The sequence below is a fragment of the Lepidochelys olivacea genome, assembly GCF_965140295.1.
Source record: "Lepidochelys olivacea isolate rLepOli2 genome assembly, chromosome: 5".
Taxonomy (NCBI): Eukaryota; Metazoa; Chordata; order Testudines; family Cheloniidae; genus Lepidochelys; species Lepidochelys olivacea.
Window position 1 is genome coordinate 73,841,715 of NC_140415.1, and position 27,822 is coordinate 73,869,536.

Below are 27,822 nucleotides of genomic sequence, written 5' to 3' on the forward strand. Positions count from 1 at the left end.
AATTGAGTGGTATAACACTACCAACATTTCTGGCACTCTACTTCAGAAACCCTCTGTGATGGCACCTTGCCAGAAGGTACCTATACCCCCAGGATTCTGCTGGTTACTTTCCCATCCCATTGTTAATATGCCATAAATATTTAATTAAATTCTCGTTAAGGTAATAAATACTTCATATCAAGTTATTGCATCTGCCTAGTTTGAGCTATACAAGGGGATTATGGAATTAATGTAATAATGCCACACAACTTTAGGAATCCTGTCTATATTGAATAAAATAATTTTATTTTTTGTTTACAAAGGTTATGGAAGCTGACATCTACTTTCAACTGAGACCTAACATAGGGGTTTCTCTACCCAAACATGACGATCATTAAGAACTTTGTGAGGTTCAGTGCTATACTGTATGATAATATGTAAACAGATTTTGAAGACACTTCCCCCATTATAAACTTTGACACAGTATGCACAAATTTTAAAAAATAAAATACAAATGAAAACAAATTTGCCTCAAGGGATTTCTTAGAAGTACGAGCCATTTCAGGAGTCTGCAGTGGCAAACTTCTACACAACTGAAATTTCCTTTTATCCCAGTGAACAACTGGCTAAAGGCCATTCGCTAAAAAAGAGACGCCAGTAACATGGATTTGATTGTATGACTCCAGCACTTAAAAAGAGCACATTGGTTATACATGGCTTTTAACCCTGGGCTACAGTTATGCTACCAAACTAAGCTTGAGTCTAAATCAGTCATGTAGAGATGTGCACGTCATCTGAACACTGTTTAGAGTCCTTAGTTTTCCAGAGCTGATGGAGGTGCTGAAGGCGCTCAGAGGTTCTTGTGCTTACATTCAGGGCCGGGTGAACTTTGCAAATGCCCGATTCCTCCATTAACGACAGGCCACAGATCCCAAAGTATGCATGCAAAGCATCTGAAAACAAAATAGCAAGGGAGTTCATTAAAATGTAAATGCTTCCTGGTGTATCATGCAGTAATAACCAACTGTTTCTGTGTTCCAAAACACCAACCAATTTTAAGCCAAGCACTGAAAGATAAATGGCAAACAGACGTTCCTAGTTATGTTTGGCTTTTTCTAACTCCAAATATAAAATATAATAGTTAACCAAGTCCTACCACACACTGAGTATGAGGAGATGATCTGGAATTTCTGTCCTAAGACTAGACTCTAGGAAGCACAACTACTTTATTCAGTAAAGAGCTCTCCCACCTAGCTGATCACATATGAGAGGTCATGACAGAGATGTGGAAGAGCCTGAGAGAGTCAGGAGCTTATTTAAAGCATTCCCTCCCAGGCACTCTAAAAATATTTCCTTCTAAAACAGGAGGATTTTTTTTTAGCATAGAGAAATTACTCCTGTTACAGTAGCAGCAACCTCTGTAGATGAGGGCATAGATGATAGCTGACTGTTCATTAAAACAGCAAGCTGTATTTTGGTACTAGCAGCTATGAAAAGGCAGAATCTGGAAAGTTCAAGTACCACCATAACACCTCTACCAGCCCATCCATGGGGATTTCTCTAATGCTGGGGAAGAAAGCTACCTCTTATATGGCACTCCCAACCATATCAAGGCTCCATAACCTTTTCAGTTTCATTGTCATTTCACAGTTACCAAACTGATCTTTTTCAAAAAGGTATCTGCACATACTCCAGCCAAATATCCAGAAAGCATCCTTATAAAGCATCGTTGCTGTGCACACAGAAACATGCTCACCACACACATCTCCTTCTGGGTGACCTCACTGAAAATGTGTCTGCCAGCAACAGCTCACCCACGGGAAAACTCCCCAAGCATGCTCACTGAAACCCCTTTACAGAGTACCACCCGACTGCCCATATATGGTAGATTTAACCCAGAGGCTCTGAAGTTGTGCAGGACAGTGCAGAATTTAATGCCAGCCAAAACATACTGACTGTGACAGAAAAAGCTGTGCACAGTTCAGGCTATTTGAAGTGATAATAAAAATCTCAAGGCGTTTGAAGGTCAGGAGTTGTGGAGACAAATATTTTGTGAATAAGACACACAGGCAGAAGACAACCATGGAACACAGCAACTGGATGAAGCAAGTATCATTTGCATGGCTTCCTTGCCAAATCTCAATTTAGGCTGTTGTACTCAAATACCTTTACATTTAATGTTTCCTGCATGTTTGTTTTCACATTATTCACTCTCCATGTTTTATCAAGCTAATTCTTTATTTCCCATTTTCCTTCTGCCTCACCTGTGCTCTCTGTATGCTTCGAGATCTTAGGGGTTTTTTTGTATTCTCCTCTGAAGCTTTAAACATAATGGGATCTACACACAAGTAGTGAGGGGGAAATGGATATTAATGGAATCATTCGTTTTTAATGAGACAGTTGTAAAAACAAAAACACAGATTTCTTATTGTTCTTGATACTTGTCGCTGAGCAGCAGCAGAATTAATGTGAGACAGGGGCAATCTTCTTAAATGCCTAACAATGTGAAAGCCTTTTAAACAAAGAAAAAAGTTGGCTTTTGTTTGCCGTATGTGAATACTAGGGAGAGTATATGATTAATTAATGAACAGAACACAGGCCTATGAGTCAAGTGTTTCTGCGTTTTATATCTGCAGTGACCCTGATTCACTGGACAAATCATTGTCTCAGTTTCCCCATCTGTAAAATAGGAATAACAATGCCACAAGGGTGTTGAAAGGCTTAATTTATTGTGCTCTGAAACAACGATAAAGATGTACTCTGCAATCCTGTATGCACATATCTGTCTAGATTACTCTCCTCAATTTCTGAGAATCAACTTGAAGTGTTTCAGCTACAGGTGTACTTTCAATGATTTTACACACACAGGGAACAGGGTCTCTTATTTAACAGCCCAGGGATCAAGAGTTACACTAATCCAAACTTGCAGCTCTGCAGATCAAAACAGCACAAAGATAATGAACTGTATCTTTCCTGGCCCATACATCAACAGACTTGTTAAGTTCAGTTTGCAGGGCCACCTATGCAGTCCTCACTATCTTCAAATTCTGTTCTGTTACAATGAAAGCAACAGGGCTCTATAATTTCACTGACAGCATGCTTTGAATTGCAGATGTAAATGAGAACAAAATTAGGTTGGGAGAACCTTTACAACAGGAGAACATAGTCTGACTTTCAGATCCCAGGCTGATTTTGCAGGGGCTGTCTACAGTTTAAAAAAAAAAAATCATTTAAACCGTGCACATTTGATACAGAAGCCATTGACTCGCAAATGTGGAATGTTATGCCATTTCTATAGTCAGTCTCCCTTTGGAGTAGAACTGCATTTTAATAAAGAAGGATAGTCTCTTTTCAACTATGCCTCTCTAGCTTTTCTTAAAAGCAGGAACATGAACTTGTCAGCAGCTACATGGAAAAAAAAACAGCTGGGAAAAGGTATCACAGTAGACGTACACAGCAATTGTAATTTTGTGAAGTCTTAACATAGTTGATATTCAGCAGCAGCAAAAAAACAAAGAAAATATACTAATTTGTTATTAGGAGATATCCAGGCTTTCGGGACGCTGCCAAGGTTAGCAGAGAGTTATATCAGGTGATTTTTTTCCCCCTAGATGCAGATCCTGCCAGAGTGATCCAGGATAAAACATTCATAATCCCTGCAGTTCTACATTCAACCTGCCTGTTCCATTTTTGTGGTCAGGAAGAATATTTAAGTTTATCACAAGCATGCTCTCAAAAAAGAGCAAATGTTACAGGCACACAGCAGACATGCTTTGCAGGAAGTACATAGTGAGTATATGCGTGCCCAATACAAAACCGAAGTAGGAAGGTTCATTTTTATCCAAATTTCAGTCTTGAGTCTTATCTTTAATACACACAGTTTTGTTGTTTAAAATATGTTTAAGAAACCTTTCATACAGTTGAGCTTTTCAACAGGCTGCTTTCTTCTGGTGTATTAATAAAGCAAGATGTGCATGTAGATAAAGAAAAGTGGGATTTCAGTTGCCTTACAATGGTAAGGATTGATCAACAAGATGCAGCAGCAAATACAGCTACACCTCACAAGACTTCAGTGTCCAAAGAATGCTGCTTTTTCCTGTACAGTTTCATCTGAACTCTTCCTTATTCAGCACAAAGTATCCTAGCTCTTCATGGAAAAAATTGGTTAGAGGATTTGCTTAAATGGCTCTTAATGCAACAGGAACACTCTGGAGCTCCTCTTATACCACGCTATAGGTCACTAAAATAATTAAACTAGACAACTGGCTGGTAAAGCTGCATATGGGGGCTGGGATAGAAACAATGTCAAATCTTTTGCTTCCTAGACCAGAAGAGCTTGGGCACATCACAAGAATAATGACATTTAGAAGGGAAGGAGGAGAAGAAAAATTAAGAGGTAACTGAGACTTAATGAAAATATTGAGGTGCTACAGCTGTTGTCTAGCCTGGGAAAAAACCCCAAACCCCTTCTTGCTGAAAGTAGTGTTCAGATAGCCTCAGGATTAGCAGGGTTACAGGATGAAGGAAAGATTGCTGAAAAGCCACAAGCACTGTTTGCCTTTCCAAGCACGAACAATGATGGGCCATGAGTTTTAGCCTTTAAAGTACAGATTTACTCTGAGGACCATATGTAAAAGTAACATCTTACTCGATACAGCTGCTCTGTATGTGTATTCAATTATTTCTTCTAACTTGACTTTTTATTTCTATTAGCACTGCAGACCCAGTTCCCAGACTAATACTTTACTAAGGCCTTGTCTATATACATAAATTATACCACTTTAATTACACCAGAATAGTTAAAGTGATACAAAGCGCCTAGCATGGACACAGTAAGGAGTACAAAGGTGCTCATACCAGTATAGCAATTCCTGTAGAGAAGGGGAATAAACTATGCTGGCATAAAGCACTTTTATACCAAATATAACAACTGTGTCCACACCATGGACTATACCAATTTAAGTATTTTGGCAGGGGGGAGGGGGTGAGGGGAAGAAAAAAAAATCAACCCTTCCTACCCAATATATAGTTAAACTGGTATAAAGATTGCATATAGACAAGGCCTAGGTCTCCGTAAATTACATTTGTGCAAGCCCACGGAACATGAAAACCAATGGGACTGGCTCAGGTATAACTGGGGGCCTCATTTGAACTGCAGACTATTACTGGGGATCATGCACGAGAAGGAAAGAACTCATCTTGATCCCTGAGGAGTTTCTGCAGGACTGGCAGTTATGTTGACACTAAACTGGGAGGAGTGGTAGATATGCTGGAGGGCAGGGATAGGATACAGAGGGATCTAGACAAATTAGAGGATTGGGCCAAAAGAAATCTGATGAGGTACAACAAGGACAGGTGCAGAGTCCTGCACTTAGGACGAAAGAATCCCATGCACTGCTACAGACTAGGGACCGAATGGCTCGGCAGCAGTTCTGCAGAAAAGAACCTAGGGGTTAGAGTGGACGAGAAGCTGGATATGAGTCAGCAGTGTGCCCTTGTTGCCAAGAAGGCTAACAGCATTTTGGGGTGTATAAGTAGGAGCACTGCCAGCAGATCAAGGGATGTGATCATTCCCCTCTATTCAGCATTGGTGAGGCCTCATCTGGAGTACTGTGTCCAGTTTTGGGCCCCATCCTACAAGAAGGATGTGGGAAAATTGGAAAGAATCCAGCAGAGGGCAACAAAAAATGATTAGGAGGCTGGAGCACAATGACTTATGAGGAGAGGCTGAGGGAACTGGGATTATTTAGTCTGCAGAAGAGAAGAATGAGCGGGGATTTGATAGCTGAAAGGGGGTTCCAAAGAGGATGGATCTAGACTGTTCTCAGTGGTAGCAGGTGACAGAACAAGGAGTAATGGTTTCAAGTTGCAGTGGGGGAAGTTTAGGTTGGATATTAGGAAAAACTTTTTCAGTAGGAGGGTGGTGAAGCACTGGAATGGGTTACCTAGGGAGGTGGTGGAATCTCCTTCCTTTGAGGTTTTTAAGGTCAGGCTTGACAAAGCCCTGGCTAGGATGATTTAGTTGGGGATTGGTCCTGCTTTGAGCAGGGGGTTGGACTAGATGACCTCCTGAGGTCCCTGCTAACCCTGATATTCTATGATTCTATGTGCAAAGTGAGCTCATTTGACCTGGACACTGATATGATAAACAGACTCTCTCAATGCCCTTATTATAAGAGTAGAACCACTCTTTCATATGTGCCCATAAATTAGCTCTACTAACTAAAATATAGCCCGGCTGAAATTTCTGTCACACGTGGATACTGAACAGTTGCTGCCTTTATTATGGCTACATTTTATCTTCTTCTCGTGAGTTAGAGACGGTTTATCCTCTCTATCCTTTATCCTAAATGCTGCTACAAGAGTTATTACCAGTGCGAAGTTTGTTTTCACATTCTGCTACATCTCCATATTTTCAAATTATGTCCAAGATCTGATTACCCATTATTGAAATGCCACCAATTTTTAATATCTGGAACTGAGCTACCTCCTTCCTAAACTCAGATGAGCTCTAAAAACTACACATACAGGGGTTCTAGCTATTACACATATATCAAGCACATAATTAGGCATGAAAGGGGTTAATTTTTATTGATGTCAGTAAATGTCAATTTTACTGTACACACAAATCAATAAAAAAATTTTCGTCTATAAATAACTGAAATTTACAGGTAGGCGAAGAAAGAAAAATGCTGATTAAGGAGTTTTATTTAACTCTCATCCACATTCCTGGGATAATGGTGTACCCTGTGAGTTGTGATAGCTCACCAACTAGTAGCCCTCCAACTGTACTGTTTTTGGATCTTGTCACATGTACACAGGTCAGGAAAAAAGACTTTAGTATGAAGAACATTTCTTTTATAGCAAAAATGTATATGGGATACAAATATATCCCAAACATGTTGCACTGTTATCCTGTATTTTTAATAGTTGTGTACATGTTTGCATCTAGTGAGCATCTTGTATTGTAACTGGAAACTACGTCTCCCTCACTAAGCAAGCAATGTGGAGAATGTAGTGAATTTGTATGTGCTAACCACTGCACATTGATGTTGATGTGCAATTGCACACAGGCTCACGCTGAACGAGACTCCTGCTAGTTTTTCAATTTGCGAGTTAGAGTAAGTTTTTTTCTCCTAAAACATTGATGAATTGTTCTTAGATTCCTAATGCATTTGGAATACAAAAACTTTCCTTATTACACAGTCAATGTAATTTTTTTCTCGACACTGCATGAAGATTAAGCATATTGACTTTTTATATGGACATGTGATGTTGACAATTTGTGTTTGAATGGTTATGAAGCTTTAACTTTTGGAATCTCAACCTTGCTCATTAAATATTGTCTTCCCCACTGCCTGAAACTCACTGCATAATTTCTTTCAACAGTGTACATTTAAATGGATAATAAAAATGTTTAAAAATAAATCTATTGTTATGAAAAGTAAAAACTGAATTCTGCAAGCCTACGAATAGATGAAAAGTTTTAGGTACCATTTGTACTTTCCTCTAAGCTTTTTGCATTAGCTTTTTCATTCGCAATATTGTCTGATGTGCTCTTAGTATGTTTATTAAAAAGAACAAGCTCTGGAATATTTGTAAATGGGCCCTTATAAAGATACCCATTACACAATCTATGCTCTTTAGATAAAATTATTTTAAATACATGGAAATACTATTCAGATACTAAATAGTATGACCAGGTTGTTTGCTATTTTCTCTTTCAATAATGGGCAGTTCATTTGTGACATTTTAAAACAAGGAAAAGGGGCAGAGGGAGATGTATACTTTACATTATAAAAATATAGCTTTCCAATTATATGTTATGGCTTACTATTGCACATATTTCTGAGGGGGGCAGAATTAAAAATATTCCTTTATTTGTGTTAAAAATGAGCCACCTCTTGGACCACTGGAATACATTTTGCAACACAACACACATCAAGATTCTGAGAAATAAATTTACCTGGGTGGCTATCTGGCCACTTGGCAAATCCACCAACAAGACGATCTTGAGTTGACAAGATGTAATTTCTGTTTTTCTCAAAATTTGTATATTGGAATATTTTCAAGAGCTGGAAAAAAGTTACAGTGTTACAGAAATACCTATTAAAAGAGAAGCTTTACCATTTTATCAGCTATAAGTGGTGCATTGGGGCATAGTTATGGTAGGTTTTAGTAACCTGTCGTCTTGCAAGGAAGCAGCAGACATGTGTAGCCCAGTACATAAATGTACAGAGATCAAAATAGTTTAGTAATTCAAAGATCAAGCCTATTTGCACTGCCTATAACTAACTTGAGGAGAAAGAAAAGGAGTACTTGTGGCACCTTAGAGACTAACCAATTTATTTGAGCATGAGCTTTCGTGAGCTACAGCTCACTTCATCGGATGCAACAATGAAGTGAACTGTAGCTCACGAAAGCTCATGCTCAAATAAATTGGTTAGTCTCTAAGGTGCCACAAGTACTCCTTTTCTTTTTGCGAATACAGACTAACACGGCTGTTACTCTGTAACTTGAGGAGATGAAGGTTGGTTAACCAAGTCAAACAGGTTAATATAATTGCTACAATATATGTATTACCTTAAGTGTTGCTCCTACCCAAAATGAGTAGCAGGTGTCTACAGGTTTGTTGGGACGTCCATGATAGCCATTCTGTTGTCTCATTATGCACCATCTCTTTATTCTGTTCAGTTCTTTCTCTGAAAATACTTCCTCCAATTTACCCATCAAGCACAGTGAGGCAATACCACAGAACGTGGAGCCACCTGTAAGAAATAATTCTGTTTCTGCAACATTTTTTCATTGAAGTTAAAACTTCTGATTAAGACAAGACAAGATACCAAGTAGTAGTACAAAATATCAAACAAACAGAGTTGTGTAAAGGAGTTCAGAAAGGTCTGAAGTCTAAAATCCAGACAAATAAGGTGATCCTTAATCCAACACAGAGGTCAAAGTATTACACATACTATTACAAATGGAATTTGGTGGGCCTCAGTGCTGCCTCATTATGTAAATGCTCTCGCTCATTTGCCCACCGCCATGGCACCACCACTACTCACTGCTGCAGACTGGTTTCCATACGTAACATTACACAAACAAGCTAATGGGAAGCAGGAATCTGAAGCAGTGGTGTCACATTTAAAGAGGCAGGCTGAGCGAATGAGCGAGCCACATCATTCCAGTACAAGAAAAAAGGCTTCAGTCAAAATACACCAAATTTTCCCATGCCTGATTAGATTTACTTTAGGAGTGATATGGTGGAAGTTTCTCTCCCCTTCAAAGAGGGAGGGGAAGAAAGTTCCTTAACCCCTCCCAACCTTTAATTCCTACAGAGCATTTACTATAGCGGTTTTCTTCCTGCTGCTGCTCCAACTTGGAGATTTATTGGTTTCAGGCCCGTAAACAGCTGGCTGCTGAACCACCTCATTCACCCACCCTTCCTCATCCCAAATTCCTACGTTTCATCTACAATCCAATTGCCAGTCCTAACAGAACAAGGCTAGACACTCCCCCTGAAGCTAATCAATGCTGATGAATCACCCAGATGAGTTGCTGCAGTTACACAATTACATAAATGTCCTTGTTAAAATGTCTCCCATATCAGTTCAGTGACCCCACAATTGTAGTGGGCTAAAAACATAGCAGTAAAGGTAGGCTTGTTATAAATGGCTCTCAGCACTTGCCTATTAAGCAGATACTAGTTCTAGGTTTCCTAGAATGGAGACACTCAGAATTGGACAAACTAGACATCTCCCAATCAGGCTACTAATCTATGAGTACAGAATATAATCTGCAGATAATTTAGTGTATTTTGTTGGCTTAGAGACTGAGCCAGTTACACGCTACTGGCAGTTCTGCACTCTTCCCATTCCCAGCTTCCACACTGCTACACATTATAGAAGCCCCTGCAAAATGCACTGTAACAGAGGTTCTTAAATTTCAGTGGTCCAGTAGAAACTGGTTGCTCACTCCACTTACTGAACTGCAGTGAGAGCAAACATACCCACACTATATATATATCCCTAAAATCACTTTTCTATATAAGCAGTTACTGTGGGTGCCATGGGGACTTTCTGTGAAAACAGGAGGGGAGGTGGCAATAAGAAAAAACCTATGTTAAGATGTGGTCCACACTATGAAAAAGTTTGAGGACCCGTGTTATAACAGCAAAGTGCTAGCACGACAATACTCAAATTGTGACTTTTACATTAAAGTGAGGTTGAAGAGAAATCTGGAACCAGAAGGGAAATCCCAGATAGCTTGGAAGTCATAAAGAAACTAACTCAGCTGGCAAGATTTTCTGAAACACAGATCAGGGGTTCTCAAACCAGGGGTCATGACCCCTCAGGGGGTTGTGAGGTTATTGCGTGGCGGGTTGTGAGGTATCAGCCTCCACCCCAAATCCCGCTTTACCCCCAGCATTTATAATGGTGTTAAATATATTTTTAAAGGTGTTTTTAATTTATAAGGGGGGAGGGGTTGCACTCAGAGGTTTGCTGTGTGAAAGGGGGGGGTCACCAGTACAAAACTTTGAGAACCACTCATGTAGATAAAACAGTGGTGAATTACCTCCAAGAATTCCATCTATTCCTTGTAATTAGATATGGACTCTGTGCCACAGCCTCTGTATAGAGCAGGGGTCGGCAACCTTTCAGAAGTGGTGTGCCGAGTCTTCATTTATTCACCTTAATTTAAGGTTTTGCGTACCAGTAATACATTTTAACGTTTTTAGAAGGTCTCACGCTATAAGTCTAGTTATATAATATATAAACTATTGTCGTATGTAAACAAGGTTTTCAAAATGTTTAAGAAGCTTCATTTAAAATTAAATTAACATGCTGATCTTACACTGCCGGCCTGCTCAGCCCGCTGCCGGCCTGGGGTTCCATTCACCTAGGCTAGCAGTGGGCTGAGCAGGGCCCCGCTCAGCCAGGGTCCCGTCCGCCGGCCCCGCTCAACCTGCTGCCGGTCTGGGGTCCCGGCCCTGTCCACAGAGAGTAGGTACTTACCTTCTCCCTGGTTCTAGCCACTCTCTTCCTCTCTCTGCACTGAGATGAGGGTGGGAGTGCACTGAGAACAGGGCTGGGGGTGAAGGAGCAGGCTGGGGGTTGGGGTGCAGGGTCTGGCCAGGAGCTAGAATGAGGGAGGGGGCTCAGGGTTGGGGCAGGAGGTTTGGGTGTGGAGCGCTTACCTGGGCAGCTCCCATTTGGTGAGAGGGGTGCTGGTGGGAGTGTGTGAGGGAGTTTGGGGGAGGGGGAGATGCAGGAGTTCCGGTTTGGTGCTCAGGGTGGGGGTGAGGAGGTGGGGGCGCAAGAGTTAGGGCATGGAGTGTGGGGGGCTGGGTATGTGTGGGGGGTGCAGGAGTCACGGCAGGGGGCTGGGTTTGTGTGTGTGGGATGCTGGAGTTAAGGCTGCGGTCGTGGGTGGGTGCGGTCCCAGACCCCTGCCCTGAGCGGCTCATGGCCGTGGACTGGAGGGGATGTGCCGATTCCACCCTCTTCCCCAGGGTCCCCAGAGCAGAGTGCGCGCTGCGGCTCCGCTTTTCCCTCCCCTCCGTAGCAAGGGCCGCCAGCTGATCGGCCGCAGGGAGGGAGAGGAAAAGGGGCAGGAACCCAGCACGCTGGGGGAAGAGGCGGAAGCTTGCTTGTTCTGCAAGGAGAGAGCGGTGGGCGGAGAAGAGCGGGCTGGGCCGGACTTTTAATGGCATGCTGCCGTGGTCCCCTGCAGACAGCAGCGTGCCATTAAAAATTGGCTTGCGTGCTGTCTGACACGTGTGCCATAGGTTGCCGACCCCTGGAATACTCCCCCCCCCCCCCACAAAAAAAAAGCGCCCTGAGGAAGAACCTGAGTAAGCTGTAGATACAATAAGACATGGGGCCTGAGTCTCATTTAGACTAAGATCCCTTTACACCACTGGAAGCGTTAAGACGCTTTGAAGTTGGTGCAGTGAGAATCAGGCCCATGGACTTTCATCCTAACCATTCCCATGGAGAAGAGACACCAAAGTAACAAAATGGGATAGAATACTAAAAGACCATGGATAAGTTACTAAAATGAACGTATTTAAATATGGATTCTTTTTCTGATAAGTTTGTTTTCAACTTCAACATACCATGGAAAAACATGGATGCAATTACGTAAAAACCCGTGGTAAGATTATAACCGACTAGCATTTAGTAGGCTTCAGATAAACATAACAAAGTCTCAAAATCAGGGATGGTCCAACTGCTCCAGGGTGTGCCTACCTTCCTCAGCACTGTCTGTTGCTGCAAAGGGATAAATGGAACGTTTGTGCTCCAGAAAAGCACCAAGTTAAAAATTCCCGACTTGAGTCACAATTTGCTTTTTTAATAAAAATTAACTGTAGTTTTAAAATTCAGCCCCAAGCAGACTCTGTGATTCAACACAGGAAATGATTATAGAATACATCCACAGCTGGCAGAACTGGGGTGTATCAGGAAGGAGTGCTGCAACAATTGTCCCACAAAAAGAAAAAGGAGTACTTGTGGCACCTTAGAGACTAACCAACTTATTTGAGCATAAGCTTTCGTGAGCTACAGCTCACTTCATCGGATGCATACTGTGGAAAATACAGTGAGGAGATTTATATACACACAGACCATGAAAAAATGGGTGTTTATCATACACATTGTAAGGAGCGTGATCACTTAAGATGAGCTATTACCAGCAGGAGAGTGGGGTGTGGGGACAGAACCTTTTGAAGTGATAATCAAGGTGGGCCATTTCCAGCACATTTCCAGGCGTTAACAAGAATGTCTGAGGAACAAGAGGGGGGAAGGGGGGAGGAATAAACATGGGGAAATAGTTTTACTTTGTATGATGACTCAACCACTCCCAGTCTCTATTCAAGCCTAAGTTAATTGGATCCAATTTGCAAATTAATTCCAATTCAGCAGTCTCTCGTTGGAGTCTGTTTTCAAAGTTTTTTTTGTTGAATAGTCACTTTTAGATCAGCAATCGAGTGAACAAAGAGACTGAAGTGTTCTCCGACTGGTTTATGAATGTTATAATTCTTAACATCTGATTTGTGTCCATTTATTCCTTTATGTTCATAAACCAGTCGGAGAACACTTCAATCTCTCTGGTCACTTGATTTCTGATCTAAAAGTGACTATTCTTCAACAAAAAAACTTTGAAAACAGACTCCAACAAGAGACTGCTGAATTGGAATTAATTTGCAAATTGGATCCAATTAACTTAGGCTTGAATAAAGACTGGGAGTGGTTGAGTTATCATACAAAGTAAAACTATTTCCCCTTGTTTATCCCCCCACCCCGCCACTGTTCCTCAGAGGTTCTTGTTAACTCCTGGAAATGGCCCACCTTGATTATCACTTCAAAAGGTTCTCTCCCCACACCCCACTCTCCTGCTGGTAACAGCTCATCTTAAGTGATCACACTCCTTACAATGTGTATGATAAACACCCATTTTTTCATGGTCTGTGTGTATATAAATCTCCTCACTGCATTTTCCTCTTTATGCATCCGATGAAGTGAGCTGTAGCTCACGAAAGCTTATGCTCAAATAAATTGGTTAGTCTCTAAGGTGCCACAAGTCCTCCTTTTCTTTTTGCGAATACAGACTAACACGGCTGCTACTCTGAAACCTAATTGTCCCATAGTGAGGAATGAGAACAGAGAGGGAGGAGACTGGAGAGTTGCTGAGGTAAGAATACTGGAGTAAGAAAATTCTCAGGACCCCCATTTGGTCTAGTGTTGGGGATGGAGCCAGTCATGGCAAGGAAAGAAGCCCACATGTTCTGGGAGAACCTTTTCATTGCTTTCTCTTCACCCCACTTCTCTGAAAACCCGAAATACCAACAAGGGAGGAAAGGCATGCATGCTGAAACCCCAGCAATGTTTTGAGAAGCTTCATTTAATTGCTAAGGTTTTTAAGAATGGAGAAAAATTAAGGCTCTTACCATGAGATTCAAGTCCAGCTCCCTGTGCCAGCCCATTATCATAGGACTGAAAAAGAAAAAGCCATTTCAGAAATAGATTGTTCATACATGTATTTTGATTATGTAATTTCTCATTTTATTAGCAAGACCTGCATCACAAACCACACCAACATCTATTTTAATTAGTTTTAACTGGCCAATAGCTTTTCAAAGGCATACACTGTGCATCAAAAGTTATCAGCATCACATTGACCTGTCAGCAAAGCAGCACAGTTTGAACACATGCAGTTTTTAATAAGCATTTTCTTTTAAAAAAATAAAAAATTAAAGTTTGTTTAAAAGATTATATGCTAAAATGCTAAAGTTAAGGTTCTAGAATTATGCAGTATTACGGTACCAAGTCAAGTGGCAAGGAAAAGCCACTTCTGTGGAGGTTTTAAAATACATTCTGCAGGAGCTGTGTCCCCCTTAAGGAGCCAAAGCATCTGCAAAACGCTAGACAAGATAAGAGTCTATCCTATTTGTCTATGTCTGTTCCCAAATCAAGAGTCATTTAGTGTACAAGAATGTAACAGTCAGGCCACTAGTACATGTAGCAGCACAGTGCTTAAATACAATACATTCTGCAGTGAAGACAAAGGCCTTATGTGCTAAACTGCAACAACAATCTACACTTGTTGGGAAACGAAAGAATGGGAAAGCATCAGCATTCTGCTGAACAAACTGATATTCTATAAAATATCACCTTTAAAAAATAGTTTCTTCATTCTGATTTAAGCCTTTTAAAGCAAAGAGTAAAGGGCTGATGTTCCATCCCGGGCTCGCTCCATTGTCCTAGAAATTCCAATTCACATGATCCTGTATCAGTGGATGTCTGTGCAGTGGGTGTTACTTACCCGTTGTGACACAATACTGAAGCAAGTTAAAGAATGACAATAGTATATACTGCAATACTCTTTGGTTTGTGGGATTTTTAACTCAAATTTGTTTTATTTTAGTAGCAGTTAGTATTTCAGTATAATCCCCCAAATAATTTAGTTAACGAAATTAAGGTTGCTAGAGCATAACCCATTACCAGAGACCTAGGAAAAAATCAGCTAAGGGTATGGCTGCACTGCAATTAAACATCCACAGCTGTCCTGTGCCAGCTGACTCGGGCTCACAGAGCTCAGGATAAGGGGCTGTTTAACTGTAGTCGAGACATTTGGGCTAGGCTCAAGCCTGAGCTGTGGGACTCTCCCCCCTTACAGTGTCCCAGAGCCCGACTCAAGCCTGAATTTGCACCTCAGTAAAACAGCCCCCTAACCCAAGCCTGAGTCAGCTGACACAGGCCAGCAAAAGGTTTTTAATTGCCGTGTAGACATGAGTCATTTACTCCTCCTGCCTACACTCCCACTCCCCCTTCTTGTCCTGAATTCCCTTGCACCCAAGCCACAGTCCAGACATCTCCATCTTCATTCTGCATGTAACAGAGACAACATGGGGGGGAAGCAATATATGGGTAGGGCATGAGAGACTTGAGTTGTGAGAGGGACTGGGGGGGGCAGGGATTGATCCGGGGGCAAGCAGTACCTTGACAAACCAACCATACGTCAAGAAACCGCAGAGTCTGGGACTGTTTAGAGGAAGCCAGTAAGAGGAGACATGGCTGATGTATAAACAAAACAATAAATAATATAGAGAAGTTAGATACAGCAACCTTATTAAGCCTTCCCATGCTACAAGAAAAAAAGACAGTCAATTAAACTGAGTGGCAACACTATTTCAATGGATAACATGAAAAATGTTCACAGAAATGCTTAAACCACCTGTGGAACTCTATCATTAGATACTAAGTGCTTAAAGTAGGATTCAAAAAAAAGGAGTCAATATTTATACTGAATATCCAAAGTTTGTGTGCGCACACGCACATACAAAAATAAAGGCTATATATAGAGCCTCATACTTCAGAGAATAAATTAAATCACTAGCAGAATTAGGAAGCAAACTACCCTTTGGCTAGGTTATTCTATAACTGTCAACTATGGACAGGTTATTCCCTAATTGTTGACCAGGGGTTTCTTATATCTTCCTCTGACGCAGCTAGTAGTGGCCGCCATCAGAGATGGGATATTGACAAGTCAGACCACTGGTCCGATTTCCATGTTCCTACTTCTAGGAAAATGGCAGGTGCCCAGCACTTCAAGATCACACGATTTCACCTTCAAGCAGTGACATAGTCTTTATCACAGAGAACACATTATCGGTTTTCTGCTTTCATATTAAAAACTGTAATATTCCTCACTGGACATATATTCTAACCAGTGTCTTTTTTTGGAGTGGTGATGACTAAAAAGGATGAATTCTGAAAGTTCACATCTGACAAACTTTAAGCAGGAGCATGGAAAAGTTGATTCTAAGCAACCGCTATGAACATTTGAAGACTGAGCATAGGCAGCACAAAGTTCCCTTAAGCCATTATCAGTGCATTTTGAGCATGCAGTCCCTATGTGCTGCCAAGCATCAAAGGCCCATTAACTGCTGAGCAATGGGAAGCTGATTAGCACTGGAGGAAAGAAGAGCTAGGCTGGTGAAGCTAGTTAACTCTATAAACTGAATAATTGTAAAATAAGGTGGTGTGCTTTATGTACTGCAAAATAATCAGCTCTGGGGAAAAGTTAAGTGTGCAACCCAAGAAGTGCATTATGTTCAGCTGCATAATTAGCCTGAAATTTTAACAGACACAGGCACTAGTTGCTTTTTGAGAATTTGATCCTGTTAGACAAAAATTCCCCATTAATTTAATTTTCTACTTTTTTATTTTAAAAAGGATAATGAAAAGAATTCATCATTGCTGCAGTACGAAAGTTGAATAATTAAATCCTATCCAAATCAGGAAATGTGTAAATCAATTAAGCACAATCTTAACTCCAGCCCCCTGCCATTTGCATCACAGTCAATCTGTAGAGATATCATAATCAAAGTAGTTAATTTGTCTCTCTACTCTAAAGGGGGACTAAAAATGGCATTTTTTATCTTTATTGCATCAGTGATTCCAAATCACCCCTGTTCAATTCACTAAATTTTCCCCCACTATCAGGGTCACAAACTCACCCCTGAATATGAAAATCAAAATGGACTTTACACATCAATAAAAATTCTGCAGTCCCAACTTGATAGTTCTACTGATGAGGGAAAGCTGAACAAACAGGTTCCAAACAGGAATAAAAAACCCACTTATTGCCATCAGTAAAGGCAGTAGATACAACAACGAATACACACAGAGAGCTATTATCTATAAAGATGCAATGTTTAGACAGTTACAATATTAAAGTGTAGTTCTAGTCTGAAAGGTATGTTCAATCTTAAAACTTTTGCCTTTCCTGATGTGCTTAATTCTACAATTCAAGTTGCAGTAGCAATTTTTGGAGTTAAAGTTTGTGTCTCAATTCTGACACAACAGGAAATTTTAGAATTAGAATTTAGGAGTTCAGTTACAAATATCTATTACAGCTAATCAATCTCGCTGCTACTTAAAGTTATTTGTACCTCAGTTGCATTTCACAATTTGCATTACTAAAAAAAATAAATTCATAAACTATGACTTGCACTCAGATATATAAAGAGGCCTCATGTACTTGCAAATGGTGACATAAGATATGGTGAAACAAAACCACATCTTTGTATGACAGCAGTTCACTAATGATGCCATCTATTTTGCCTTGTAATTAGTGGACTATCAAAACAAGATACTATTGTAGAAAAATAACAGAGCTAAGCATTCGCAAGGAAAAAAACAAAAACAAGGATATATGTAGCTTGCATTATAATTAGATAGAGTATTACACTGAAATAAAATTAACTTCAAAAATAAATTTCATAGCTACATCTGAATATAAAATATTTTTATTTTAGGTTATTTACAGCATCCTCAGAATTTAATAGCAATGTTGCAGATTTTCTTTCACAGATTCTACACTTCCTGCATTATCGACTGATTTAACTGTGGCTATTATATTTGTTTATTAAACATACAGGAAGACTTGTTTATATGGTGGGGAAAAAATGGAATACCACACACAGCAGTCTCAGTATAATAGCAGGATTCAGAGTAACAGCCGTGTTAGTCTGTATTCGCAAAAAGAAAAGGAGTACTTGTGGCACCTTAGAGACTAACCAATTTATTTGAGCATAAGCTTTCGTGAGCTACAACTCACTTCATCGGATGCATACTGTGGAAAATACAGAAGATGTTCTTATACATACAAACCATGAAAAAATGGGTGTTTCCCACTACAAAAGGTTTTCTCTCCCCCCACCCCACTCTCCTGCTGGTAATAGCTTATCTAAAGTAATCACTCTCCTTACAATGTGTATGATAATCAAGGTGGGCCATTTCCAGCACAAATCCAGGGTTTAACAAGAACGTCTGAGGAACGAGTGTGTGTGTGTGTGTGTGGGGGGGGTGGTGGTGGTTTAAATGCGCAGGTGAACGAGCCTCTGACAGTAGGCTCGTTCACCTGCGCATCTACCAATGTGATATATGCCATCATGTGCAAGCAATGCCCCTCTGCCATGTACACTGGTCAAACTGGACAGTCTCTACGTAAAAGAATAAATGGACACAAATCAGATGTCAAGAATTATAACATTCATAAACCAGTCGGAGAACACTTCAATCTCTCTGGTCACGCAATCACAGACATGAAAGTTGCGATACTACAACAGAAAAACTTCAAAACCAGACTCCAGCGAGACACTGTTGAATTGGAATTCATTTGCAAATTGGATACAATTAACTTAGGCTTGAATAGAGACTGGGAGTAACTAAGTCATTATGCAAGGTAACCTATTTCCCCTTGTTTTTTCCTACCCTACCCCTCCACCCCCGGTTCCTCAGACGTTCTTGTTAAACCCTGGATTTGGGCTGGAAATGGCTCACCTTGATTATCATACACATTGTAAGGAGAGTGATCACTTTAGATAAGCTATTACCAGCAGGAGAGTGGGGTGGGGAGAGAGAAAACCTTTTGTAGTGGGAAACACCCATTTTTTCATGGTTTGTATGTATAGGAACATCTTCTGTATTTTCCACAGTATGCATCTGATGAAGTGAGCTGTAGCTCACGAAAGCTTATGCTAGTATAATAGCAGTGGTTAATTTTATTTTTCCTTTCTGATATAAAGCATTGGTTTCTAGCTCTCCTGGTTCTTGAAATACTGGCTGCTAAAACCAGATCATAAGTCAAGTGTGGGTGAAGCAAAAGTGTAATCAGGAAGACGTGCTCTTCAGGTTCCATATTTTGCAAACTGTTAGGGTTAGAAAAGCGCACTCAAAAAGTCTAGGTTCCTAACTGTGTAAGTAAATGTGCCTAGCCCTGATAGTGACGCTTGAACTCACCTATACCAGGCCTGTACTGGGGTCATACCACCTAGCTGCGGTTTTCGGACACTGGCCCAGAATTAAATATAGATGGCCAGGGAGCAGACACTGCTGGCAAGCAACTTGCTGGGGATTCCCCTGACAGAAAAGAGTCCCCAGTAAGCATAGAGCTAGTAGAGTCTGTTCCTATAGCTTCCTATAGTCAAGTATCAGGAGGTAGCTGTGTTAGTCTGTATCCACAAAAACAACAAGGAGTCTGGTGGCAGCTCAAAGACTAACTGATTTATTTGGGCTTAAGCTCTGGGGGGGTAAAAAACACAAATCGGACATCAGGAATGGTAACATACAAAAGCCAGTAAGAGAACATGTAAATCTTCCTGGACATTCTAACAACAGATTTAAAAGTAGCCCTACTTGAACAAAAAACCTTCAGAAACAGACTTCAAAGAGAAACTGCAGAACTAAAATTCATTTGCCAATTTAACACCATTAATTTGGGCTTGAGTAGGGACTGGGAGCGGCTGGCTCACTACAAAAGCAACATTCCCGCTCCTGGAATTGACACTTCCTCATCAGTTATTGGGAGTGGACTACATTCACCCTGATTGAATTGGCCCTGTCAACACTGGTTCTCCACTTGTGAGGTAACACCCTTCTCTTCATGTGTCAGTATAATAATGCCTGCATCTGTCATTTTCACTCCATGCATCTGAAGTGGGTTTTTTACCCACAAAAGCTTATGCCCAAATACATCTGTTAGACTTTAAGGTGCCACCAGACTCCTTGTTATTATTTGTATTACCATAAAGCCAAGGAGCCTTAGTTATCAAATAGGATCCCATTGTGCAAGGTGCTTTACAAACACAGAACAAAGATGGTCCCTGCCCCAAAAAAGCTCACAATCGAAGACAAATGACAACAGATGCGTATGCAGGCAGATGGGGGAAATACAAGGAAACAATGAGACAATATTGATCAGCATGACAGGCAGTGGTCTCAGCACACCAGTGGCCTAACCACTGCCAAGCTTTTTATAGAGGGAAAAGGAGAGTTTTAAAGAAGAGAATGCGTAATTTTGCAGATGTTTACTGGGAGCTCCTCCCAAGTGTGAGGGGCAGCCTGGGAGAAAGCACAAAGCTATGCATTTGAAAATTTAACAAGTGGGCAATTGAGGCTTGTATCACAGGCTGATCAGAGGCAGGAGTCAATATCTTCATTGAGGATGACAAGACAAGACGTGGATAAAACATGAAGGGCCTTCAAATGAAGACAAATAGCTTATGTTTGAGGTGATAGTGGAGGGATGTAAAGAGGAATGACATGGTTAAAGCGACAGGCTAGGAAAATCATATTTGCAGCTCCGTTCTGAATGGATAAGTGAGGTAAGACTGCATAGTTAAAGCCAGCGAGAAGGATACTGCAGTAAATTGAGATGGGAACCTGGATCAGAGCTGTAGCTGTGTGGATGGATAGGAAAAGCTGTATCTTAGAGATGTTGTGCAGAAAGAATCTACATAATTCAGACATAGCCCAGATGTGAGGGCTTTGAAAGAGGTCCAAGCTGAAGATGACACCCAGGTTATGGGCCTAAGTGACAAGCAGGCTGGTGCTGTTGCCCACAGTTATTGACAAAGGAGTAGTGGGGGGAGGGTAGTAGTGGTGGTGAGGAGATTAAGAGCTCTGTTTTAGCCATGTTGAGTTTGAGCTGACAGACATCCACAAGGAGATAGACAGACCAACCAAGATTTCAGTTTGGACGGAAGGAGACAGGTCTGGAGGAAGAGAAAATACAGACAATAGCTGAACGGGAGTTTGCAGACTAAAATAATCCAGAGGTTAGGTGCAGAGAGGGAACGGGACCAAGGACAGAGGCCTGTGGAAACTCTTCAGAAAGCAGGAGGTGTGTGTGTGCGTGGGGGGGGAGAGGGACGAGGAGAATCCTCCAAAGGTCATGCTGAAGAAGCAATGACAGCAGTAGAAGACAAGGAGAGGAGAGTCACGGAAGCCCAGAGAAGACAAGATTTCAAGACGGGTATGGACAACTGTGACAAAAGCAACTGACAAGTCCAGGAGGATGAGGCTGGAGTACTGGTTCTAAGTTCTCAGTCATTTACAAATTACACTGAGCAGTGTATAGCTACAGTAAGGCTTATATGTAAGCCTTATATGTATTATAAGTAAGGCAGGTGGGCGTGTGAGAAGGGGGTGCAGGAACTCCCATTTGGTGCTCAGGGTGGGAGTGGGGATGTGGAGGGTGCAAGAGTCAGGGCAGGTGGCTTGGGGGGCTGGGTATGTGTCGGGGGGTGCTGGAGTCAGGGCTGGGGTTGTGGGAGGTTGCAGGGGTCAGGGCAGAGGGCTGAGGGTGTGGCTGGGGTCATGGGGGTGGTCCCAGCCCCCTGCCCTGAGTGGCTCACGGCAGGGGGCTGGAGGGGACATGCCCTGATTCCATCCACTTCCCCAAGGTCCCCGGAGCAGAGAGCGCGCTGCAGCTCTGCTTTTACCTCTCCCCATCTCTAGCAAGGGCTGTCAGCTGATTGGCCGCAGGGAGGTAGAGAAGGAGGGGCAGGAACCCAGAACGCTGGGGGAAGAGGGAAGCGGAAAGTTTGCCTGCCCTGCAAGGAGAGAGCAGTGGCTGGGGGCGGAAAAGAGCGGGCTGTGCTGGGCTGGATTTTTAGTGGCACGCTGCTGTCTGCCTAGGTCCGGCAGACAGCAGCATGCCATTAAAAATTGGCTCGCATGCCGTCTTTGGCACGTGTGCCATAGGTTGCCGACCCCTGTCCTAGACCATTCTGAGAGAAGCAACTCAAGCAATCACCATTACTCTACAGCTAATTTGCATGCAACAGTTTCACTGATGGAATGTGGTAGAATGCACAGACGGTGGCTTACCTGGCCCAACGGCCACACCTATGTGACAGCATAGGCTTTCAGCTACTAGTTTTATACTATTTATAAAAAGAAAATAGGAAATGGAGGACTGCTTATTTTTCATCTGAGTGAATGTTACGAGCTGGGAACGTTCATCTTCAGTGTCTATACTATAAATCCTACCATGCTGAGGGACCTACTGATTGCAACATGGCAACAGAGAGCAACAGAGAACTGAAGTCTGTCTTGCAGTACAGGAGACATGGAATGATGTTTTAACTATGATCTTAGACTTTGGAACAGCCCTGCTCCAAGGCTGTTGCAGTCTAGAAACATGGTTACATGTTATTCTGTCCAGTCTATTCAGGAAGATCAAACCACATGTTAACTGCATCAGGGAAACTACACTGGATCCTCCAAAGTTTGTGCTTTTTACACATTTATAATACTACTGTACCACTCCTCTTTCAACTCAGTATACCAGGAAAAACAAAGGACTATATGAAAGGTTATGGCTGAAATTTAGTAGTGCTGGTGACTGCTTTAGCCACATGCTGCAGCACGCAGAAAACCTACAGTCTTAAGATTTGAAGAATATCATTTTTTCAAAAAACACTTATAAAAACTCACCATACTTCTTCTTATATATTCTATCGCTTTCTTCAGATCCATGCCTGACCAGTTGTTCAGCATGTAGCAGATACAGGAAGCACAGTATACAAATCTCATGTCATTCTCACTACCTTCAAGCACAGCACAGAAACTAAAAGAAATACAGATTTCTCTCATTATGCATTGCAAGGGCTATCACATTATGAACATAAAGACAGGTTTCAGAGTAACAGCCGTGTTAGTCTGTATTTGCAAAAAGAAAAGGAGTACTTGTGGCACCTTAGACACTAACCAATTTGAGCATAAGCCTTCGTGAGCTACAGCTCACTGCATCCGATGAAGTGAGCTGTAGCTCACGAAAGCTTATGCTCAAATAAATTGGTTAATCTCTAAAGGTGCCACAAGTACTCCTTTTCTTTTTATGAACATAAAAAACCCCATACCTAGGCTTCTTTATCATATACTTCTCCTCTCAAGAGGAAGTTCCTTAAATATTTCAAACTGTACTCTTCAGAAGGACAATACTATGCCCCTACTTGGAAGGGCAACTAAGTCAACCATGTATTTAAGTTTACTGAATATTCTTTTTTGGTGGTGTGTTAACAAGTGAAGTAAGGTGATATGAACCATTGACATTTAGTGGCTCAGGCAATTTTATTTAGACAGCGTCAGGGTATATGTATTAATATTTTAGTATCTGCATTCTTCGCTCTGTTATATTCCACTGTTACTGATGAGTTACCATCGTTACACCCCCCATTTCTCTTTGCCTCTTAATTCCTCCCTAGCAATCTTGGTGCTCATTTTGGTAAGGCATGGCCCTGGTTATTTAACTCCTTTTTAATTACATCATGGAACAGATTCCAAGAATGAACATATTTAATTGGTATTAGGACTGTATATATTGTGGTGGTGTTGTCATTCATGTTCCAGTGTTCTTGTTTTTATTAAATTTTTCATTAGTCTTTTTACAATCTGAGAATATTTTAAGACTATTAGTTAGCTTGCTCTGATCAGGCTCTAGCCTTGGATTTTGTGCTTTCACAACCTCAAAAAACCTCAAAACAAGATTATTGCAACGCTTTGTTTGCATTGGGCCATACTACAAGAGGACTGTGTCCAGCTGAGGTGCAAATCAACGTCTGCATGCACACTGGGCTATTCACGTGCCTAACAAATGCACACTTGCAATTTCTTGACACAAACGTCCGAGAATTTGGTTCATTAAATATCAGTCAGTTGCTCTAGATAATAGGTCCAATTCTGGAAATATCACATACTGTTGCATACACCCCCTTAAATTTGGAATTTTCAGTTTATGAAAGAAATTTAGCGTTGTGTTCTAATAATTTTGAGTTCTTGAAAATGATTTAACTTTGTAGAGCCCTATCATGTGATAGCCATGCAAGTCTCACCTGACTCGTAAGTTAAAAATAAATTAAGCCAACACTTCTAGTTTAATTAGCACTGCTGTCTCAGTTTAATAATTAAATGGATCATAATCCCTTCAGAAATAACACCATTACACCCTACTCTTCATTATATGCTATAAGATGTTATCTGTTAAAAATTTAACTACCCACACAGAATGTGTGACCTAAAACAAGGACTTTTCATTAGCTATAAACCCAACCTAAATTGCTAGACATTTTTTAACTTAATTTTTTCTAAGTCAAGGGATCCATGTTTTACAAATGTCTATCAGATGTGTGGATCTGAGACATTTATAATAGCAGTGCAATTTATTTTAATAAGTAAAATGTAGGCTAATTAATGTCTTTACGCTAACAGCCCATTATTCTGTCAATCCAATTTCCTTACTAAGAGAGGGATAAGAACTAGAATTTTATCCGTAGACTATTAAAATGGGCAATAAGCATTTACATAATCCTGATCTATCCATGTTATGCACACACACACAAAGTTGAATTGTGTAAAACAGTTAATTCGAGAGGGTAGATGTATAATATTCACCGCTGAGCAGCAATTATTCACACAGTTTAGTATAGATAGGGCTTTACAAATGACTAAGTACTTAGAAACTGGATTTTAATACTATGAATGGGAATCATAACAGCACAAGCAGTTAGAACCTACCAGTTTCTAACAAATTACATGCATCTCTCTTGTTATTGTACACTTTTTAAAGACCATTCAGGTTAAGTTTTCATTTCTAATGCTGATTTTACAGAGAAATTTGGGAGTTGAGCTGAATGTTAAGTTTTAATCCCTCTGCATTAGACCAGCTCTACTTCCCTTAAGGAGCTGCTATATTTAATGGTTCCAGCTCCAAAGAACCGGGAGTGTCAGTTAGGCAATATGTTATTTGCCTCTTACTATATTTTATAGCCGTCACCTTCAGCCCCCAACTAAAACCTCTCCAACACATTATCAAGGATCTACAACCTATCCTGAAGGACGACCCATCACTCTCACAGATCTTGGGAGACAGGCCAGTCCTTGCCTACAGACAGCCCCCCAACCTGAACAAATACTCACCAGCAATCACATACCACACAACAGAACCACTAACCCAGGAACCTATCCTTGCAACAAAGCCCGTTGCCAACTGTATCCACATATCTATTCAGGGGACACCATCACAGGGCCTAATAACATCAGCCACACTATCAGAGGCTCGTTCACCTGCACATCTACAAATGTGATATATGCCATCATGTGCAAGCAATGCCCCTCTGCGATGTACATTGGACAGTCTCTACGTAAAAGAATAAATGGACACAAATCAGATGTCAAGAATTATAACATTCATAAACCAGTCGGAGAACACTTCAATCTCTCTGGTCACGCGATTACAAACAGGAAAGTTGTGATATTACAACAGAAAAACTTCAAAACCAGACTCCGGCAAGAGATTGCTGAATTGGAATTCATTTGCAAATTGGATACAATTAACTTAGGCTTGAATAGAGACTGGGAGTGGCTAAGTCGTTATGCAAGGTAACCTATTTCCCCTTAAAAAGGAGTACTTGTGGCACCTTAGAGACTAACCAATTTATTTGAGCATAAGCTTTCGTGAGCTACAGCTCTCTTCATCGGATGCATACTGTGGAAACTGCAGAAAACATTATATACACAGAGACCATGAAACAATACCTCCTCCCACCCCACTCTCCTGCTGGTAATAGCCCATCCAAAGTGACCACTCTCCTTACAATGTGTATGATAATCAAGGTGGGCCATTTCCAGCATAAATCCAAGTTTAACCAGAACGTCGGGGGGGGGGGGGGGGGGAAATAGGAAAAAACAAGGGGAAATAGGCTACCTTGCATAATGACTACTCCCAGTCTCTATTTAAGCCTAAGTTAATAGTATCCAATTTGCAAATGAATTTCAATTCAGTAGTTTCTCGCTGGAGTCTGGATTTGAAGTTTTTTTGTTGTAAGATAGTGACCTTCATATTCAAATACTCACTGCATTTTCCACTTTATGCATCCGATGAAGTGAGCTGTAGCTCATGAAAGCTTATGCTCAAATAAATTGGTTAGTCTCTAAGGTGCCACAAGTACTCCTTTTCTTTTTGCGAATACAGACTAACTGGCTGATACTCTGAAACATAGTATAGATAGGCTCCTTTGGCTAGTATTCAACTGTCAAACTGGGGCAATTCTCTCCTCCAAAACTGATCAGATAAGAAACATTCTCACTCAATTGCCAAGTGATTTAAAGGTCATTTGCTAACTTCCCTTACACTGCAGTCAAAACAGATTCTACTTACAGTCAGGTTTGCTGTGGTAACTAATGCAAAAACCATGGACAAACAGAGGATTCAGAAATGGAAGGGATGTTTTTACAGTTAAGATGCCTGGGCAGTTCATTCATGAAGGAACATACTCTCTTCAAAGAATGACAGCAGGACCTCTAGCGAAGTGTTAAACACAAATTTCTACAAGGTCTAACGATGGATTCACAGACAGAATGTAATAAAAATCACAGACCAGATCTCTACATGTAACCAGATCTGTATTTTTTTCTATATAGTCTTCTACCCAACATTTCCTTGTGCACCCCCCCACGCCTTTCTATTCTGGCTTAAATTAAAAAAAAAAAACCTTTTTAGATAAACAGGTTTCAGAGTAGCAGCCGTGTTAGTCTGTATTCGTAAAAAGAAAGGGGAGTACTTGTGGCACCTTAGAGGCTAACCAATTTATTTGAGCATGAGCTTTCGTGAGCTACAGCTCACTTCATCGGATGCATACTGTGAGCTGTAGCTCACGAAAGCTTATGCTCAAATAAATTGGTTAGTCTCTAAGGTGCCACAAGTCCTCCTTTTCTTTTTAGATAAACAATTAGTTTAACATATTAAATAACATATTAACATGGATTATTAAGTCAGTCTTAAAGCAGAATGGGGGCTACCTTAAAGACAGAGTGAGCTTTCCTATTACCTCTTACATTTCTTCAATTAGTATCATACTTAACTAAGACTGTATTGAATTTCAAATACATTTTAGAGTTATTTCACCATGTGAGCTTTCAGTAAGCTATCCTGACTGAATCTGGGACAAAAAACTCAGGCTCATGAAGACCTACCAACATTATGATGTCTTCAGAAAAAAAATCTAAAGCGTTCTTCTGGTTTGTAGAAGAAAACAGCTTAAGTTTCATGTACTAATGTAGTACAATACTTGGATTTTTGCTTTATCTTTAAAAGTTGGGTCAAGGACTCCCAAATACCTGTCATAAAAAAAAGGCTCAGAAGAGAGTGTTCTGTTTTCATAAACAAATTGTTGGCTTCATTCAATCTTACAGTTGGTATTTCTGGGGGTCACAGTCTTTTTGGCTGATATATATTACTGTGGATCAACACAACTGGATCCACAGAGAGGGAATTCAGTTAATGCCTTGCATTAATTTTTAGAATTTAGCAGCTTGGGAGTGCTGGACAGAAACTGAAGGTTATGCTTTCTGTAACAGGATTAATTTTTTCTGCTCCATCTTTTCTGGAAGCAGGGGAAAAAAAAAAAAAAGCTAGTGATTGGTTGACTTAACAGTGCCTAAGTATGGTTAGTTCTCCAGACAACCTAATAAATAATTTAAGAGCCTGAGAGCCCCA

The 27,822-nt window shown here is 40.8% G+C and overlaps 1 protein-coding gene across 1 annotated transcript in view; it reads right to left on the reverse strand.

Annotated features, from left to right (window-relative positions):
* Positions 1-264: 264 nt before the first annotated feature.
* The window catches only part of PGGT1B (protein geranylgeranyltransferase type I subunit beta), a 67,003-nt gene continuing 39,445 nt past the window's right edge, over positions 265-27,822 (reverse strand). Inside the window, exons 5-9 of the mRNA XM_084629050.1 lie at positions 22,764-22,896; positions 13,925-13,970; positions 8,563-8,747; positions 7,946-8,054; positions 265-932 (exon numbers count right to left, since the gene is read on the reverse strand). Of these exons, the coding sequence (XP_084485176.1) occupies positions 751-932; positions 7,946-8,054; positions 8,563-8,747; positions 13,925-13,970; positions 22,764-22,896 (655 nt within the window). The 3' untranslated portion in view covers positions 265-750. The remainder of the gene's footprint in view (positions 933-7,945; positions 8,055-8,562; positions 8,748-13,924; positions 13,971-22,763; positions 22,897-27,822) is intronic.